The 14,764-nt window shown below is 40.2% G+C and overlaps 1 protein-coding gene across 1 annotated transcript in view; it reads right to left on the bottom strand.

Moving 5' to 3' along the window:
* Nucleotides 1-921: 921 nt before the first annotated feature.
* SMYD2 (SET and MYND domain containing 2) overlaps nucleotides 922-14,764 on the bottom strand; it is a 30,488-nt gene continuing 16,645 nt past the window's right edge. The window contains exons 6-12 of the mRNA XM_067293061.1: nucleotides 12,028-12,095; nucleotides 10,098-10,200; nucleotides 7,619-7,729; nucleotides 5,844-5,964; nucleotides 4,914-5,088; nucleotides 3,388-3,496; nucleotides 922-1,312 (exon numbers count right to left, since the gene is read on the bottom strand). Coding sequence (XP_067149162.1) covers nucleotides 1,232-1,312; nucleotides 3,388-3,496; nucleotides 4,914-5,088; nucleotides 5,844-5,964; nucleotides 7,619-7,729; nucleotides 10,098-10,200; nucleotides 12,028-12,095 — 768 coding nt within the window. The 3' untranslated portion in view covers nucleotides 922-1,231. The remainder of the gene's footprint in view (nucleotides 1,313-3,387; nucleotides 3,497-4,913; nucleotides 5,089-5,843; nucleotides 5,965-7,618; nucleotides 7,730-10,097; nucleotides 10,201-12,027; nucleotides 12,096-14,764) is intronic.

Here is a 14,764-nt window from a genome sequence, read left to right on the forward strand (position 1 = left end):
GGGGCTGTGGCAAGGGGCCTTGGCTCTCTGGAATCGTAAGCTTTATTTATGCCACCAACAATTGCTTGCTAGAGCAGTAAAAGCTTTCAGGAAAACAATCTAACAAGCCCTCATTCTATAGCAATTTTATTTTCAGAGCAGTATGTACAAGAAAGAACACATGATGAAGTTCTTGAACAACAGTGATGGGCTGTCTCCCTCATCCAACTTTATAAGCAGTAAGGAATGGTCATGTAGCTTTAATCTACAACATGCTTCAACTGTGTATGGTGCTGAAAGTATACAGCTCTTTTCTTCCTTTTCCTCCCCCACCCTTAAAAGCAATCACCTGCCACTGATCTAAATTGAGGGAAAAAAACCCTACAGTATCTTACTTGGGTATGTGCAAAGAAAGCTGAGTTCCTTTAGATTCTTCCCCCAGAAGAAGCTCTTGTTTCTCAATTATGAGTAATTGCTAACAAACTAATACAATAGTTTTAATCCACTGCTGTAAGGAAATATGAGCTCTCCTCTAATAAATTCAGCCTAACTTGCAAAAGCGATTAAAAAGGCAGATGTTACACAGTTTATGCCTTGTGCAGTCCTTCTGAGTTAGGTGCTGGCATTCTCTGTTCAATCCATACTGAGCTCTAGCTCCTTACAGAGATGAATTCCCACCTACCAGAAGCAGTGATGGGCCTGCAGATTACCTGGCTGAGAGAAAAGTGGTGGCTTTCTTGCACAGGACACAGAATTCATCACCCCCACTTCCTCCTTCTCTGAGCTAAGCCATTGCAAACAAAAGTGGATACTTGATACTTAAAAAAAAAAAAAAAAGCCTACAGCTTTTGCTAATGATTAGCCAGAATAAATAAAGCATCTTGGGAGAAAGTAGATGTCACAAAACTACTGCATTCATGTAAATATATAACTAAAGGCAAGAGGGGTCAGACCACTTTATTTACTTTACACAAATAAGATAGATACACATTAAAATCCATAAAGAAAAATTAGTCATTTTTGCACATGATCTGTCAAAATGCATACCCTATATGAAACCATGATGTTTCCTTTAAAGGGCAATAACAGATTTGTGGAAGCTAGAAACGTTCTGCAAGGCCTAAGTGTGTTTGTCATTCCAATTATAGGACAGAAACGTGTTCATACGCTACCGATTTTCAAAGCACTCCTGAAGGCTTCCATAACAAGGCTTTTTAAATAAAGGTTTGAAGGATTGCATAGATTCAAAGGCTCAGTGGTCCTCTAATTCCTGTTTGATCTCTGAAATGTATGGATGATCTTTCCCGTGTGCTACTTCCATGATAGCAATTGCCTATGAAAAGAAAAAAAATATTCACACAATTGATTCATATATAACACCAGGCTATAAATACTCTCTTCAGAGGTTTGAAACAGTCTGACACCTCTAGCTACTTTTTGTCCCCTTGTAGTCATAAACCCAGTAGGAAATAAAATGAAATTCAAAACTAAGTAATAAAGGTTTTTACATTCATAGAATACATCTTTCATCTTAAAGGATCCCAAAGCACCTTTCAAAATGACATTTCTGACAAAACTACTTTGAATGCAACCAGCTCTAGGACAGAAAACTTGCAAGTGGGGTAGGGAATATTCTGGCAGAGGACTTAACCAGTATCAGCTACAGCTCTGTTCCTACCAATTTATCCTTCAGCTATCAGACTGATGAGAGCTATTGCAAAAGTTACTTTAAGGGGTTTCAGACTTGATTCTATAAACCCTTCACCTCTTCCAGGAGCCACCAATGCTTTAAGAAGAAAGTGATTGCTTGTGTAACCACTGAAGTGAATGTGAGATCTTGTCAGATTTCTGAATCGCTGCTGTGCTGGACTCCCTGCCTTGTTACCTAGAGACAGCTCTGGTCCTAGGAGTGAATGTTTCAGACAGCCAAACCAACTTTGTTGCAGTTTCCTGCCAATATCCACAAGGCATTAGAGAGTGCGTTTTACAGACAAGCTTTCCACTTGAGAAAAGGATAGCAGTGGCCCCAAACAGATGTAAGAAAAGACAGCACAGATGATAGAACTGAAAGAAGTAAATTAGGAATATGTCTGAGAACATTTAAAGATCAAAGCACTAAAGTAAAGTGCGGAACTGCAGCATCCTCACAGTCAAAACATTTAGTTACTCTCTTCTCAGGAAGCGTTAACGGAATTACCCCTGTGTTTGTAAGTAAGTAAGTAAGTGCAGCATGAGCCTTAGCTTCTACCTGAGCAGCAGTGAGCCACAGCTCCATTCCCCCTCTTGCCCAGAAGAAGGCATGGCAGCCTTCTGGATGAGCTGCTTGCTAACTGACAGAGAACAATGGTTTTGTTTTTCCACTAAATCCCAAACATCAAGGACTGGGATAACTTTGGGCAGTTCCTGTAGGCAGCTTTTGGAAATGAGTCATTAGAAAATGTTTGTGTTCAGAAGCTAACTATGCCAACAAATCTACCTACAGTTCCCCTCCACCTCCGCATCCCATGTTCTCACTGGCACAAACCCCAGTTTTAGTCAAAGCTTTAACACTAAAGAGAAGAGAAAAATCTATGCTAATTTTAAATGAGGTATTGGTTACATTTTAGAGCATATATTCTCGTAGTATCTTTCACAATGGCTGGATGTGTCTGTTATTGCTGGCTAAAAACTCGCCAGCATCAGAAAAGGAAAATGTCATGACATTCCAGACTAAGTCATTATATACTACAGTAGCCAGTGACATTTAAGAAACTAAAATAAACTTTTGTCCAACAACAATAGGGAAAGAAAGTCATGAAACATGTACAGACTAATTAAAAAAAAAGAATAAAAATCTAAAGAATAAAGAACAGACTAATAAAGAGGGGTGAAGAAAAAAGTAAACCCAAATGCTGTATTTGCCAATGTCAGCATTACCATATGCATTGAATTCTCTTCAGCTATTTAAAAATCAATTGGTTCCAGAACAAATAACCACCAAAAGCATGCCTAGTTTAACTTGGATATAGAAATCATAGACATCAATGAAACACTATGTGCCTTTTATAAGAGCCAAACCTTTTTTCTGTCCTTATCTAGCAAGGAAGAGAAGTTTTAAGACTTCTGCTTCATTTACACTAGTACAGCCCTAACACAGTGAAGAATATATGACAGAAGTGATGTAACCATAATACTCATTCCAAATGCTGCAGTAGAAGTTCACTGTGGAAAGACAAGACACTTTGTGTGAGAGAAGAGACTTATACCGCATCTATGGAAAAAATCAAAACTGAGCCAAACCTCCAGTAACCAAATATATTAACACATGTTGCATTATCTACCAAGCTAGGTTGACTGACAGGGAAGCACTTAGTGTTTCAATGATTCCATGCCTAAACTGGTATTACAAATGAAGAAATCAGGAAATACCCTCTTTAAGGCTTTAACTCCAGCTGTTCTGTTCTCCAGCGCCATATACAGCCTCCCTAATTTCAGCCACATGGAGGCAACATTCAGCGAGTAGGAAGGATAATGCTTACTGTAAGAGAGAAAGAAATTCAGGTTATCATCAACCCTGCAGTTTCATAGTATTTTCCCAGCCCTGTCCCCTCTTGAGGGGCATGAAGCTGGCTCTTGTTACCCCTACCCATTCAGTGCCCATCCCCTCTTGCTCCGACTGCCAAGAGCCCGTGCCAATTGTTTCTGTGATGGGGATGCCTGTCAATTGGGAATTGAACCGAAACTACCATATGCCTCTGAACAGCTGTCAGATGGCAATGACTTTCTGTCACTAGTTTTAACCCCGCCAACTAAAGAAAGAGACTGCGTTGTTACTAGTTTTCTGAGCCACCCTACACCTGCAGAAGTAACTTTGCTTATTCCACAACAGTCAGCCTTTAAAGGAAAGCAAGGGGCTCTTGGCGGCGTGCATAGCACACATGCTATTCTGTGCTTGCAGCACACTGAACTAACAGAGTCTGGTTCAGCAGAGCTGACCTGGAATGCAAGGCTCAGAGCCAGAGGAGCTGGGCAAGGCCCAGGGATGATAAATAGTACTGAGCTCCCAGGGGGAATGCGTTGGCACGCTCTCTGTATCACCACTCTCTGCCAAGTGATCTGTGACTTTACGTTGGCATCCTCTCTAAAGGGAGAGCTTTACTTGTGCTTCCCCCCACCCCATCTGGAAAGAAAGTCATGTCTCCCAAGCAAATTCTCATCTGGAGACTCACAGCATGATCGGATGCAGTGAGTAACCAGCTGGCTTTAACGAATAAGATCTCTACTTTAAAGGCACACACAAAAAAAAACCCAACACAGAATACAAATTTTTTCCTGTGGAGGCTGTGTGCTGCCTTGCCCCATGTGAGGGCTTCAGCCTGCACGCTCTCCCACGCCTTGAGCTCTAGGGCAGTGGAGATCAAGGACATCAGGGCACCAACAAACTTGGCCTCTGAGCACAGTAGCTGCGCTCAGCTCCAGCTCCCTCTGCTGCTCAGCCCCAGCCCTGGGACAGGGCTCTGCTTCCCTGCAATCATGTCTGCTGTGTTACTGCAGAGACAGGACAGGGTGGAGGGCTGATGGTAACACCTGGGCTTTGCCTCACTTACTTACCTTATACAAAATACTGACTGCAGTTGCACTTCTGCTTTAGAAAACTATTAGGATATTAAAAAAATAGTATTTACCTAGCTAAGCAGAACTGTCACAGCACCCATGATGGTATAAGCTTATTTGGAGAGCTCAAGGCAAGAATTTCGGAGAGTCGTCTTTTGCTACACATTGCAGGCCATGTTCTGATGGTAACAAAATCTGTCCCAGCATTTAAATATTCTCTTTGAGTAGTGATGTCATGGACAGCAAGTTTCTACAATATGTACCCAGAGAAGTGATCTCTGCCCAAACATGTCTTAGTTACTCAGATTACTGAATTATAGCAGCAAAAGTCTTATATTTACCTGTATGGTCTGATAATTTTTTGCCCATAACGCAGTGCACCTTCCCAGTCCTGCATGTAGAGACAGACACCCATAGCTTGGTACATCATGTGTAACATATAAACATTACTGTCTTCAAATACTGCACCCATCTTGTCCAGGCTAAGCTCACAAATCTCCAGTAATTCAGTAGGAGGTATGAAGAAGTCAAGGAATGCAATAAATGGATGGTCTTTGGTTACACAGCTATGTGGTACTGCCAAAGAAGAATTGCCTTATGCTTGTTCAGAATGGTCTTGAAAAGTCCTCTTCTCTCAAATGGCACCAATACTTCTATGCTACAACAACTCCAGAGCTAAGGTATTGTTCTACCAACCTAGCTTTCGGATTAAAAAAATAAATAAATAAAAAAATACTGAATCGCTGCTTGTCCAGCGATGTCAGAAGAAGGGGGAGTGAAACTCTGCACACAGTGGGTACAGAATCAGGCATGAGATAGCCTGGTCTAATCCTGGCCCAGTGAATCTTGCATTTTTTTCCTGCATTGCACCACTGTTAGAACAGGTAGGATTGTGACGATCAGTTGTTGCTACAGCCTTGCATGCAGTCTCTCAAAAACAGGCAATATTACCGCACCCTAACACATACACACACACCCATGCTCATACTTGTCTCTGACTTGTCCTGTGAAGATAGTAATCAGCCTTACTGATAAAAATTTAAAACTAAACAGGAAGGAACAAACCCAGGGTCTCACAATCCCACAACACTGGCAGTGGTAAACTGCCACTTGTTCTCAGGGAAAACTCTTGAGACACAAAAGGGACAGAGGCATAGTCCAAATTCTAATGGTCATAACATTTCACCTGCAGGTACTTTTGACGCAAGTCACCAGATAAGATTTTTAGATCACACAGCAAGCCACTGGACTCAGGGTGAGATAAAGGATATATTTGTAGTGTTTGGCTCTCCTGAATTCTTCAATCACATTCCTGGCATATTTGATCATGTCCCATACTGCCTCTGCTGATGGAGGATCATTCAGCTTGCGGATTTCCAGTTTTTCTTTATCCTGAAGGAAACACAATGCTAAAATGTTACAAAATTATAAATGCAGGTTCCAGGTCCCACAAATAAAGATGTACCTGCTACACAAAATCACTCTAATAAAAAGACACAGATGGGAACTTCAGCTCCTTAAAGACTGTAAGAAGAAAGGTAGAACATGCACCTGCAATTTTTCTCTAAAGCCTTGGCTGGAAATCCTAAAATCCTACCTTCCAGTTCGTTTGCCATTCTCTAGTTTCATGAAGTCCCTTGCTCATGGAAGGTCCAAGAGCTTTCCAATTTTGTTATGAAAGCAGTTTTACATAGGAGGTTTCACTGCTTCCAGGAGATCAGGGATTAAAATAAATCTAATTTTAAGACTAGGAAAACCCAAATACTTTAGGCCTACCAACAAATGATACCTCAGTGGAAAATGGGAAGATAGTAAAGACAGAATAGTATCCTTCATATCTAAAGACAAAAGACCATTTCCACACATTTCTTTATTATACACTGACTTTCTGCTGGACAGCTCCATTTACTTTTATCTTTCCATCTAACTTACTACTTCATGAAGTCTCAGCTGCAATCTGGAAACAATCTTTTGCTGTTTAAGCCTCAATTGTTGATAGATTTCTTTCATCCTGTGTTAATTATTTCAACTGTCAGCTGAGAGGGCTATAGGGATATCTGTTCAGAACTGAAGGAGGCTGAGTGATAGGTGATTCCATGAGTAGCACATTGCTAGAATGAAATCCTTGCTTCATTAAACTCAGTGGCAAAATTATCAAGGCAACTGTAGGGAAAAACACAACTACAAGATCAACAGAATGGCTTCAAACAAGAATACTGGGTACTATTTGGAAAAAAAAAAATACAAAAGACGACAGTCATTTAGAGGAAGAAGAGCCTACCTGGCCAGTTTGGGAAGCAGCTTTTAAAAAGAGACCCTCTGTGAAAATGGGGGAAAAAATGACCTGGAACTTCAGGATCAGGATTATGACAGTCAGACCCATCTCAACTGAAAGGGCAGAAGAGCCACATGAAGCTCAGTTCTACCAGGATCTCCAGCAGAGGATAACTAAACAACTGGTAGGACAGGCACAGCTGTTTCAGTATCCACTGGGTTTGGGTGCTTAAAGTCTGGCCTGCTGATCACAAGTGGCTGTTGCCCAGGACTGTTCTGAGTGAGAAGTATGATCCTGCTGGCTTTCTGAATCATCCTACAATATCATACAACAATGTTTAGCATTGACTGAGATGCCCCAGCCAGGGACTGCAGCAGGACTCTGTCCCAGACCAGGACGCCAAAAATGCCCCAAGCGAGATTCACTAGCTGGGAGCAGGAAGAAAACATGCAGTTACAAAAACTGAGTTCTGAGCTAAATTCTTTTAGCCAAGTAATGCAGACACACAGTATAATTATCTAGTTTTAACAAAGTCTTCATCTTCACTTTGTAGCACAACTTTACATAAGCGTCTACCATGAAATTTCCTGATGTGTCATGATTACAGTGGAAAGAATGTGTAACAGAAAGTCTTATGGATGGAAAAACAAAAGCAAAACCCTATTACCTTGCTTTCTGAAAATTAGTTAAACCAGACAGAATGCTGTATCTAAGGACCTATGTAAGTACTTTGATAGATAGAAAAAAGAAAATTAACACCATTTTTATTACCTTTTCTTTTGTAATGCACTCCCTGCAATCACAATTAAAGAAATAAGAATCTCTTAACCGGTCATTTCTATCTTCTGTGGGATACAAGAGGTCAATATAGCTGGTAAAAATCTAGATAGAAAAACACAGCAGTCTATGAAAAACAGTGTAAATATACATATTTATCACAACAAGTTATGTGGAATTCATGTTTAGTATAATCAAGTCATCTCATGTGCTTCATACAACTTGTGAGCCCCTACAGCCCCATCACCTGCCTATTCCCTCACATTCCAGACCTCTCAGCAGCACCAGGAGCACCAGGAGCTGCCATTTGTGAATGCAATCTGACAGAGAAGTGTTTCCTTTTCCATTAATTACGGAATTTCCCTCAAATATTACCCTGGCTTAAACCCAGGACAGCAAGATTCAGGTGTAGATAATGAAACATCACAGCATAAATCTCAGGCTCCTGTCAGACTACAAAGAGATGCCTACATTTTTAGACGATAATGATTTCAGGTATCCAGCCTAGGATAAATTACAGTGGCCTGTTTTTTCAGAGGCTGCAATCTTAAGTTTTTCTTTTTGAAAACCTACAGAAATTGGAGCAACAGCGGTCACTAGTAGCTTTATAAACTTTAAGACAAGAGCTTTAGATCTCTGAAAAGAAGAGAGGTCCAGCGCTCCAATTCTAGGAGAATGAATATCAGATCTACTTCAGTGACAATATTTTTAAGCAAAGAGAACCTGCTTTTGATCATTCCAGTCCCTTCCACACAGTATTTTTAAGTTTTCCTCTACGTCCATAATCTTCAAAAAAGAACACTTGCAATTAGCTTTAATGGTGTGTTTTTAAAATGACATCTCCCTGAAGAAACATGCCATTCACAAAGCACAGCTGACCATTCTGCAGACCAAAAAAACCCACCAACTTTAGCTGCATTTCCTCATTTGTAGTCATCTGAAATGTTTTGCTCAGTCTTTACACTTTTTTTTTTAATTTTCTTTTTAAAATAAAGTATATGTAATTTCATGTAAGATATTCACATTCTTCCTCTGTGTGGCCTCATACTTTACCCCACACTCCTCTCCTCCCTTTCCTATTTTCAAAGTATGCAAAATGCAGAAACTGCAGTTACAGCAGACACTTTGAATCTTTTCTGATGCAATGGCTACACTGAACCTGAAGAGGGAGACACAGGCCACAAGACTGTACAGAGCCCGAGCAAAATCACTAGTACACATTTATACGATTTTTAAATGCTACTGCACAAAAACAGTGAGATCTTGTAAAACTAACACAGCTTCTAAACCACAATTCAATCAAAAGAAAATTCCAAGCAAGGCAGAATATTCCTCATTTCCACCTCTCACAGTAAGTGCCCCCCAAAATGCTGGAAGTGTCTGCAGGGGTCCACAGTAAAATTCTGAAACTGAAATTAACTCCTTGCTCATTACTGCAATACATTTGCAGAATCAGGTAAAACTTAGTAAACAGAATAAGAAGTTGCTCACCCAAGTCATTCACCCTTTGCTCCAGCAAGTAAACCATCTTTATTCAAATGGTGAGCAACCCCAATCCCAGGAAAACAACCCCTTTTCCCTTCTCCAGAACTGGTATCGCATACTTCAGAAATCAGTAGAAATTATCAAAATTAACTTTAAACTTATTTTATCAGCCTTAACCTTGCTCATTAAATCAGCATTAATAAATGAACCACAATGAAATTCTATGGAAACTCCATCCCCAAAGAGAACACAGATTCTGGAGAGATGCATGCAGATCCAGACAGATGAACATCCTCCCTAACTCTGCCTTTTAAAGAAAAAAGAAGCTCTCTGCTGCTCAAAACTCCTTGCCAAATTCAGCACATATTTGAGAAAGGTTCAGGGTAACACTAGAGCCTTATTCTATTTCACTGAATTTTATCCATCACTGTTCAGTTTTGCTCCACCTAAATACACACTCTTATTCTTCTGTCACTTCACAGCCAAACTCTGCTGAGGTGATATGACTGAGCTTCATGTTTTGTGGATGCTCTGTCCAAACAAAAGTTAGAGGATTTATCTGCACCCATTTACCTTGTTTATTCTGGCTCCCATTTCATTACCCTACTATTATACTGGGAATTATTACAGCAGTAATAATTTCCTTTGATCTTGGAATTTCAAAGCACCAGCCAAACATCAGTAAACTAAACCTCATTTTACAGATGGGTAAACTGAGACACTAAGGCTAGCAGATACACAGTGACTGCTGCCCTCTGCTTGTTTTAACACACAATAGGACACCATCTCCTAGAATCACTTAATTCCCTAGAGCCGATCCAACTTTTCCCAAAGCAAGATCTTAGGCTTCACTGAGAAACAAGAAATCCTTCCCCTCCGTGATTAAATTGTCATCTAATTGGAATGAAGCCTGAAAAGCAGGATGGATCCCACTTCTAGGATGTGAGCGTACACAGCATTGCAGTACATTCAAGCACATTGCATTTACCTCTTCTCCAGGCTCAATCTCTTTAACAGCTCTGACTTCAGCCAAGGTCCCTCTGTAAGTTACAATCACATTTGGGCAACAGCTATGGTTCATCAGTGCAACACTGTAAAAGCAGACAAGTAAACCTTTTTTTCCCCCACCACCAAAAGCGACAGGCAAAAAGTTAAATACCACTTCACAAAACAAGTTTAAAAGATTTGAGTCAGTTTCTCTCTCTCCAAGCTGTTTTATTCTGAGGCTTAACATGAAAGTAACCTTGGGAAAATCGGCTGTATGGTTACTTATTCTAACTTATGGAGAATGGCTGTGCTAATGAATCATTACAATTTTAATATTGTATTGTTACAAGTCTAGGCAAGTTATTATTTTCCTATTTTTACAGTTGACAGGGGTATTTGTACAGCTTAACTATCAGCATCCTATGATAGACTATTTTCCCCAGTCAGAGAGGAAGGAAAAATGCCTTTAACCTAAAGGAAACAGGTGAAAATATGGGAAACCAAAAGACACTTGCTGCATTGCAAACTATGATCAGTGTTAAAATTTTAGCTAGCTTCTGTACAAAAAAACAGAACAAAAAAACCAAAAAACCCCCACAGCCTCCAAGTTTAAAGCAGGAAGGAGGATATTTCTGTCTGTTTGTTATATAAGCACAAGAATTATGCAAAAACCTTGCCTGCTAGAGAAAAGTACTCTCCCCTGCTACCAAACTCAAAGAAAGAACAATTTGCAGGTTATTTAAGATAAAATGTATAATTTTCATTTTTTTCCTCCAATCTACCAAAATAATAATTGTCTCTTCAGTCTTCTTAGCTCATAGGCATGTGAACTTTCCTACTGTTAGGAAAGACATGGCTCTCAGATGCTGAGCATTTATAAAGGAAGGTGCAGAACATGTTTCCAGGAGATCCTGGTTTAATATTCTCCTCTCCCACCATGTCTCTGATCCTGGGCATTTCAAGGCCTTCATTTCCAATCTGCAGGTAAGGGATAAGGAATGCAGACCTGCCTAAAGAAGGAGAGTCTTTGAAACAAGGACTAGCTACTACTGTCTACAGAAAGCACTTATCAAAATCAGATCCTGCTCTAATTGGGCACCTGTAAGTTTCAGATTACTTCAACATGGACAGCCTACTAGCACTCCAGGCCTCCCAAGGAAGCCAATCTAAGCACAGAGTGATATTGCTTTCAATATGGGGTTTGTAAAGAACAGGGATAGAAACTATCCTCCTTTGCTACAACATTAAAATGGGAAGGACAGAATTAACTGGAAGAAACTTTCCTCGTCCTCAGCCTTAGAGAGAGCTGTGCTCCACAGTCCACAAACTGCAGTTAACACTTAACATCTGCAGTTTATTTGTAAAGCTGAGGCACTTGTACATATTTTTTCCACTGTCATAGCAACATAAAACATCACAGTTTTAAAAACATCTGAGGAGGCTGAAAGAATTTATGAAAGGGATTTACTGTTTGCAAAGGAACAAAGGTAGAAGGGATGTTGTTCGGAGAACACCAGGTGAAGGATTATACTCAGCCAAAGCAGAAAGTTGTGAATAGACCAGATCACCTGCAATCCTTTTCATTTTGCTTTGATCATTACATGACGTTCCTGTCCAGAACCTGCCAGCAGCGTAAGTCATTGTTTCCTACCAGCCTGCATATAGTTCATAATCTAAGCTTTAGGACTTCAGAGCAAATTCCAAGTGCAATTTCACTAAAATTACCAGATTTTTCAGCAAAGCTGGTGCATATCATGAGATGTATTCTGGAGTATTTTACTAGGGGACAATACAGGAAGATAATTAAAAGGAGACAAATTAATATTAAATGTTTGATTAAATTTCTTTCAGTACAGATCTACATCCATACATGCATAGTTTTTATTGTTTATAAATAAGTTATTTTTTAAAATACTATATACTCAACCTACTCAGGAAATATGGCTGATCCCAAATGAGAGAGTTCTTCATCTTCAATTGTGAAGCCATTACAGTTAACCTAAGGAAAAAGGGAGAGACACTAACTCAGCTTCTCGTCAGCCTTCTACTCCACACTCATATGTCACATTCTCACACTTCAAAGTCAACTGCAGAAATTTGCTTACAGTTTTGTCTACACCTCACCAGTACAGAACTACATGACATCTCAGAAAGAGAAGGGAGGACAAAGTCCCTAGCCCAAGGAACATGCAGTACTGTAAGGGACTGACAGTCCAATACCTGCACTTGCTCAGGACATAGCAACTCAGAGAGCACTCCTTGGAGGGCCAGTCAAGAGAAATGGGGCTTGAAAAGAGTGCTAGAAAGTGTGTCAGACAAGCAAGACCATCACAAACATGAAGCAAGGCCTGATACTCAAGAGACCGAAGAGGCCATGATGAGTAAAGGATTGAAACAGCACTACAAGTGCAAGGAACAACGCAGGGGTAAACAGCAAACTCAGCCAGGCTGGGGCAGTGCAGAGCTTATATTATGCAGACAGGGCACAACGAAGCTGTTACCTGGTCAAGGGCTGCACATATCAACTACAACTACAGCACATGCAAGAACAACAGTGGTGAGCAAGATTCGAACCTCCTATCGACATAGAATAAAAGTTATCAAAAGAAACAGAAAAAGGACAGTGTGTGAGGAACTGCAATCCTAATTTAAACACTGGCACAGGATAAAAAGATCTTGTTTATAAATTTTTATTAAAGAATAGTGTCAAACAGGTTTTAAAACCTTTTCCTGTTTTATCTTCAACTAAACTCAAAGGAATCTTATATGAGTTTCAGCCTTTTTTCATTTGGTTTGTGTGTCTGCAGTGATCAAAATGCACCTCAATCAAATACTTTATTCCACTTCTACTGCAAGTCACGTTCATGCCAGCACAAAGAAAACTCTCTCCATCCTCACCAACATCTCCCTACAATCATCAGAATAGTCACAGAAGTGCGAGAAAACATTAAAACATCTATTGTCACATGAGCAAGCTGAAGCTACAATGAACACAGGACAGTCAATAAAACACAGTGCAAGTACTTGCTCTGGAAGGGTAAGAGTTGATGACAAACACTATGAACAATCTTATGCTCCACAAGCTGGAATGCAGTTCTGAAATGCCCAGATACTGCCCAAACCCACCCCTCAAGTATGAACTGTTCAGGATGAGTTCACTGTTATGAAAAGTGTCCTGTTCCTCTGACTCACTCATCAGCATCTTCGATATCATTACTTGATCTTTATGCTGCTATTTTTAGCAAGATAGCATCCAAAGGCTCCTTGTCTCTCAAGATGAGCATGCTACTGCACTAGCCAATGCATGAGCATACCTGAACCAAAACCAAAATGTAACTGCTGAACATAAAAACAATAGAACGGAATGATTATATCAGCAGCAAGTAAGAACATAAGGCTACAAAGGCTGACATGGAGAACAGCTTGATGGTTCTGAATCACAGGAAAATATTTAAAAATATGTAGTGAGTTATCATCAACTCCCCTCCACCAGGCCAGAGACAACCCACTTCTTGAATGCATCATACCAGAAATGACACACGAGGAAGAATTAGAAGGGATGAGATACCTCTGGTTTCACCAGAGGAATGCATGACTAAAAAAGGCAGCATGGAGGAAGTAAAGGGACATAAGTGAGAGAACTAGAGCTTAAGGTTGTTTCCAATGGTGGAACACAGAAAATGTGCAGAGGGAGGCACAAAATTATGCAAGCTCTTCAAGGAAGGGATGAGACACTTGTTCTTGAGACAAGAGAGAAACTGTTTGAATAGTATGACAAGGTGAGACTGAGGCAGAAGAGTCTCTGTCTGAAGAGCTATGTTCCATAGAGACAAAAGAGAGCATAAGGATGCAAACAGCCAGGGAAGAGAGCAGTGAGAGACAAGGATGGTTTGGACAAAAATCTTTGCTCCATTCAAAAGGACCAGTTACATGTTAGCTATGTTGAGTAAGATGCAACACTATACCCAGACCACACAGAGCAGTAAGCAAGGAATCAGAGATGCTCAAGTCCCAAACCATTTTCCAGAGTCACAGGGAGAAAGAATGTCAAATGAAGCAAAGTAGGCACCAGGAGGTCAGAGTAAGTGTTAAAGCAGAACAAAAGAGCAACAGCGTATCCACACTATTGTTTTTAGCTCAAGTTAATTAATTGCTAGGAAACATGTTTGTATAAATCAAGTATATCAAGTATATCAAATCAAGTATAGCCCCTTCTTCCAGAAGGGCTTCATGCTGGAGCTGAAACTTCAAAAGGTCGTGTCCTGTGAAAAACTTTTAAGGAACATCCAGATGACCTTTGGAGATTTTAGTTCCAACAACTGCAACGTCCACAGTAGTAAATAGCTCCCTTACGGTCATGATGAGTTTAAGCTGATGTTTAAAAGTGACATTAGAAACCCAGAGGAAAAACTGGGTAGAATATCAGATCTGGGAGTCAGCAACTCACAGAAGGCAGTTAAGGTATTGTGATATGGTGGAGCTGCTCCAGGACAGGACATAAAGGGAAAGTCGTTTTAGACAAGACAACTTAATCTTTGGGGATTCTGGCTACATCCTAACAAAAATACTCAGAAACACCACGAGAAACTGGATGTCCTGACTTCTTTAAAGTATCCCCTTGACAAATATAAATGGTGAAGTTTTCAAAACAGAAGAACTTTTTATTGA

This window comes from Apteryx mantelli, chromosome 3, assembly GCF_036417845.1.
Source record: "Apteryx mantelli isolate bAptMan1 chromosome 3, bAptMan1.hap1, whole genome shotgun sequence".
In the NCBI taxonomy this organism is placed as follows: Eukaryota; Metazoa; Chordata; class Aves; order Apterygiformes; family Apterygidae; genus Apteryx; species Apteryx mantelli.